The 5,662-nt window shown below is 52.5% G+C and overlaps 1 protein-coding gene across 1 annotated transcript in view; it reads right to left on the reverse strand.

The window, feature by feature from the left end:
• Nucleotides 1–2,817, reverse strand: part of LOC133115354 (protein shisa-8) — a 41,898-nt gene extending 39,081 nt beyond the window's left edge. Inside the window, 1 exon segment of the mRNA XM_061225223.1 lies at nucleotides 2,258–2,817. Within this exon segment, the coding sequence (XP_061081207.1) occupies nucleotides 2,258–2,817 (560 nt within the window).
• Between the last annotated feature and the right edge of the window lie 2,845 nt (nucleotides 2,818–5,662).

Below are 5,662 nucleotides of genomic sequence, written 5' to 3' on the forward strand. Positions count from 1 at the left end.
CACACACACACACTCTCACACACATATACACACCACATACGCACTCACACTCTCACACACATACACACACCACATACGCACTCACTCTCTCACACACATACACACACCACATACGCACTCACTCTCTCACACACATATACACACAGCACATACGCACTCACTCTCTCACACACATATACACACAGCACATATGCACTCACTCTCTCACACACACATACACACACCACATACGCACTCACACTCTCACACACATACACACACCACATACGCACTCACACTCTCACACACATATACACACACCACATACGCACTCACACTCTCACACACATATACACACCACATACGCACTCACACTCTCTCTCTCTCTCTCACACACACACACACACACACACACACACACATACACCAGTCACACACTATCTCGCTCTCTCTCACACAAACATATACACACCGCATTCACACTCTCACACACACATAAACACGCAGATGCACGCACACACAATCTCTCTCTCTCTCTCGCTCTCACACACACACACATACACACACACACACGCTCAGTCACTCTCCCTCTCACACACACATTCTCATTCTCTGAGGGTATTGGAAAGGGCAAAAATGTGTTTATGAACAGATATCATAACTGCTTCGATGGAGATGAGCACATCTGCTCACAGACTCAAACCCAGCAGCTGAACCCAAGTGGAAATAAAGTGGCATTCATACACAATTATGATTTATTTCATTTGTGAGCGCTAACTGTCCTCCCGTCTGTGTACTCGCTGTGGAGTTTGCCTTCACAGGGGTTATTTTTACCCAATAGGCACACGCACCACATCGACCGTCCTACAAACAGTTGCACCCCGCTGTAAACACGCTCGACGCCTGACCAATAATCGCACAACTCGCAGAAATTCAGCGTGATATGAATATAATCTTACACACGTTCAAAACCGACAGTTATTGGCGTAAACACACCGAACGGGAAGCGGTTTCCGGTTCCACTCTCAGGTATCAACACAAACTCGTGCCGCCGCTCGGAACGAAACGACGTCTGGAGGGCGTCTCGAAATACCTGCCGCGGAACGCCGTCTACCATTCACGCCCTCACGCCGGGGGTAACGTGTTTATTCGCAATAACTGAGTTCTAATCAGCTTGCATAGCCTCGTTGAACTAAGGGCATTGCTTTTTTTCGGGGGGGGGTAGCTTTAGCGACATCGTTCAACCAACCGTTCCAAGTTCAGGGGAGACGGCGGAGGGGAGAGTACGGCGGCCCAAAGCCCCGGCGGCGTGAAAGAGGCTGAGCCTCGCCGTTCTCCGTGACGGTATGGATATCGGGTGGCTGCGCGCGGCGACCTTGCTCCTCTTCCAGCAGAGGAGGCACGAGGAGCCGGCGGTGCTTGTTGCTCTCGCGCAACCTTCAGATCGGGGTCCCTGTCAATCGATGGCGCGGACGACTGCAGTGGGACTTGCGCGCTCGCGTTTCACGGGCCGACCAATGGGACGCCGCCTCCGCGAGGGCCCCGCGGGCCCGCAGGAGGGCCGGGGCGGGCGGTAAATCACGGTAAATAATCGCCCGTCCCGCGGCTGGACGCATTGGCCTTTCCCCGGCCGCTCTGTCATTGGCCGTGTCGATACCGCAGGACCGCTGGACGGCAGTGCCTGTGGGTTCCACTGCCACCGATCTCTCCTCCCCCCACGAAAACAGATGGGGGCGGGGGGTTGCGCCCTGTTTACATGCCCCCCCTGCCCCCCTCCCCCTTCCACTCCTCAGAACCCTCTGCTGCTTCGCCCCTGGTTTGACCTTTCGGTTAATAACTTTATCATTTTCGTTTGGTAAATGCTGCCTGACCCATCTATCCACCCCCTGGGGCCAATAATGGCTGTGGCAATGATCCAACCAGAATCAATGATCCACAGCAGCTCACCCAACATCCTTGAGTCCAAAAGCATCTCCCAAAATAAACTCGCATTCATCCCGGAAGAGCCACCTCCCCTCACGAAAATTAGTTTCTCCGATCTCCCCCCCCGTCGCCCCGCTTCTGAAACCCGAATCACAGCCTCGTCTCCTCTCTCCCCTCAAAAAGCGTCTCCCGAAATAGACTCTCATCCCTCTGTAACCTTCTCACCTCCTGAAAGTTTGTTCCTCCAAAACCCATCACTCTTATCTAAAACGGCCCCTTCACACACACACGCACACACACACACACAGTTCGCCCCTATCTCGGCCGCCTCCGCCCAACACAAGCGCCCCCTCACCTGGAGTTGGACTGGGTCACGTCCGCCTGGCCTCCGTGGCTCTTCTCCAGGCCCAGCTTGGTGAAGATGCCCACCAGCACCATGATGGCCACCACCCCGCAGATGATGTAGACGATCATGTGCGTGCGGTCGCGGTCGGGCTCCTCGTGGACCTCGGTGATGGGCGAGGCCGGCTTGCCCGTGTTGGCCCAGACGGGCGTGTCGTAGTTGTTGCAGGACGTCTGGTCCAGGCGGTGCTGCCGGAACTGGCAGCAGAAGCGGTAGAAGCAGGAGCCGCAGCAGAACAGGTAGATGCCGGCGTTGCAGTTGAAGGGCGGGTCCCACTGGCCCATGACGTCGTAGTAGCCCCAGCACCGGCTGCCCATGGACGGGGCGGTCTGCTCCTCCACCTCGCCCGCGGGCGTGGTCAGGGTGACCTCGGTGGCGCCCGTGGGCAGCGCCGTCTGATTGGCCCCCTGGCCGTCCAGCTCTGCCTGCTTGCCGTTCTGGGCCAGCGTGGAGGGACCCAGGGCCAGGGCCAGGGCCAGGGCCAGGCACAGGACGGTGGGAAGGGCGGCCATATTGAGCTGTCCTCCAAGTTCACGACAGCAGGGCGAAGTGGCAGGTCTCCCAGGTAAAAAAATAAATAAATAAATAAATTAAAAATTAAATATGCGTTGGCCTCTAAAAGGATAAAATTGACAAATGGATTTTTTAAAAATGTGACGGTGATTTAAAAGTGTCTCTCCGGTGAAAACGAATCACCCTTCAACAGCGCCCCGGGGAAGAAGCAGTATCGACTGAGGCAATTAAGAACATTCAATTAAATTTTGATAGCCACTAAAATACTGCCATGCCCGCAGCACAATCCTTATAGAGTAATTATCAGGCTCGGAGACAGACAGACGGGCAACAATAGACCTGATCAGTCCAAGCCAGCCATGAATCTCAGCAAGTTCACAAAGCAGGATTAGACATGGTCATATGGTTCCTGTAGGCTTTTGGAAGTTGAGAAAAATGCTAAATCCGGCAAGGTGTACAGTCACCAGGTCAGTTGGTGTAATCTGGAAACAAGTAATACTCCAGCATTTTTTATATTCCCAAAATAATAAAGACTTAAACCAGCACTCTGAGTTCCTGTCAGTGTCTGTAGACAAAACAAAGCTTTGTGTTGGATCAATTCTCTCAGATAGGATCGCATATTGTTGCAAAGATAATTGACATCATCACTTTTTTTGCCAGAAACAAAGATAGAAATCGCCAGATTTGGGAATACTATGTTTAATCCGTTTATAATTCCCCTGAAGAAGTGGCTGTAGTGTTTGTTTATTTGTTGTTGTTTTGGATGTCGCGTCCTCTGGCGGTGTGCAAAGTTTTCTCCTGGAATGTTGAGACAAACGCTGAACGCTCCTGGTGAGATCGTGCCATCTTACTCCTCAGTACACACTCCTCCTCCTCATCCCTCCGTCACGCGGTCCGTGTGTAGTTCTCAGTCTTCTGTCCTTTGCACACCCCTGAAACCCTGAAAAATAAATCGTACAAGTCCCCCTTGTATCTCATGTGGGAACGAGGTTGAAATTCACGTGGCGGGCTGAAAATCCATGTTCGTTTAGCTCCCTTCCAACCCTGGTTCTGGTCCAGATGCAGCTCTCTCTGACTGCCTCCTCAGGGTCCGGTCCGGTCCGGGACGTCCACACCCAGGGTCTCCGTTGGCAACCAGTAGAACCACAAGTGCTACCCAGGCGGAAGTTTGCCTGGTGAAATCTCTGTGGGTTTGCCCTCACCGACTCCTCTCACAGACGCACCAGTGGAGAAGCTGCAGCCTCATGCATCCGTGTGTGTGTGTGTGTGTGTGTATGTGTGTGTGTGTGCCTGCCCGTGTGTGTGTGCGTGCGCGTGTGTGACGGTGCCGGTCGTGTGTGAGCGCCGAAACATCTGTTTCTCATCGCCGCCGCGCCTCCAGTCCTCACTCCTGTTTTGGTTTCTCTAATAGTACTCCTCTTTCACTCATTCATCCCTCTCTCTTGTGTTGTTGTTGTTTTTTTTGTCTTCCTCTGTCTAATTCCTCCCTCTGCTTTCCTTCATGTCGTCCGCTTTGGCGTCAGTCTGTCCTTGGACACGGAGGGTCCGTGTGCGTCTGTGAGGTCAGGTCCATCGACTAACTTCATCCGCCACTCAGCGCCTCACACTCTCGCGCCCCCCGACCCGCACAGAGCGCCCCGGTCTCCCATCCCTGCCTCTTTCTCCCGCAACAAAAATTAAGAAATTGGGAAAGAAAGGAAATCTGTAATCCAAAAAAAAAAAAATTTAAAAAAAAAAACACGCGGATTAGGACAAAATGAGGACAAAGATAATAGCAATGTTTTTGTTGTATATTTCTTTTATGCAGTCCGTTTGTACCAAGCAATTGCATTTGCCATTGCAGATAACAGCGTTCAAATGCAATAAATTGGCGAGACGCAAGAAACTAAGCAGTCCCACAATTTTATGTCTGAGAGCAACAAAATCCCTTTCCAAGTGCAAGTGCAGCTTGTTGAAAAAACAGGCATATAATGATATATATATACAGGCATATGTAAATTATATATATATCTATATGTGTGTGTTTTTCACCAAAAAAAGTGTGACTTTATTGTATTTTTCCCTCCTTATGTTCCTCTGTTCAGCGCATTCCTCTCCGTCCCCTCTGCTGTCCTTCCCTGGAGCTGCAGAACAGTAAACTGGCAGGACCAAATGCTAATGTCTCACATACACACACGCTCTCTCTCTCTCTCTCCCGCTCCCCCTCTCCCTCTCCCTTTCTCTCTCCATGCTCCCTCTCCCTTTCTCTCTCTCTCTCTCTCCCCCTCTCCCTTTCTCTCTCTCCTCCCTCCCTCCCTCTCTCCCCCCTCTCTCTCTCTCATCAGCGAATGAGCGCACCTCACTCACTGACTCTCCCCTGTGCCCCCCCCCTCCTCCCTGACTGTCACTGAAGCCCTCCTCCTTCCTTTCTCCAACCCCGTGCTTTTACTCTACTCTCCTCCCAAATCTCTCACTCTCTCACTCCATTTCCCTCCATTCGCTCTCTGCCTCTTTCCTCTTTCTCTCCTCCATCACTGCTATCCGCTGCCTCTTTTTTCTTTCCTCTCTCTCCCCCCCCACCCCCTCCCTCCGTTCCTGCGTTTTCTCCAGCGCACCGTCTCTAAATCCCCTTCAGTTCAACAGTTGACTGCTGTAGCGCATGCCTGTATACATCCCCCCCCCCCCGTGCGCCGTGTTTGGGTGAGTTCGGAGTGTGAGGACAGACTGAGAGAATGACCACACATACGGGTGTTGGGGTGGGGTGGTGGGGGACAAAGTGGGGGTTAGGAGCAGAGAGATGGGGATGATTTGTGGACTGAAAATCGGCGCGCGAGAGAGGGAGGAGAGAGGAAGGCGGGGGGGCAG

Source organism: Conger conger, chromosome 16, assembly GCF_963514075.1.
Source record: "Conger conger chromosome 16, fConCon1.1, whole genome shotgun sequence".
Taxonomy (NCBI): Eukaryota; Metazoa; Chordata; class Actinopteri; order Anguilliformes; family Congridae; genus Conger; species Conger conger.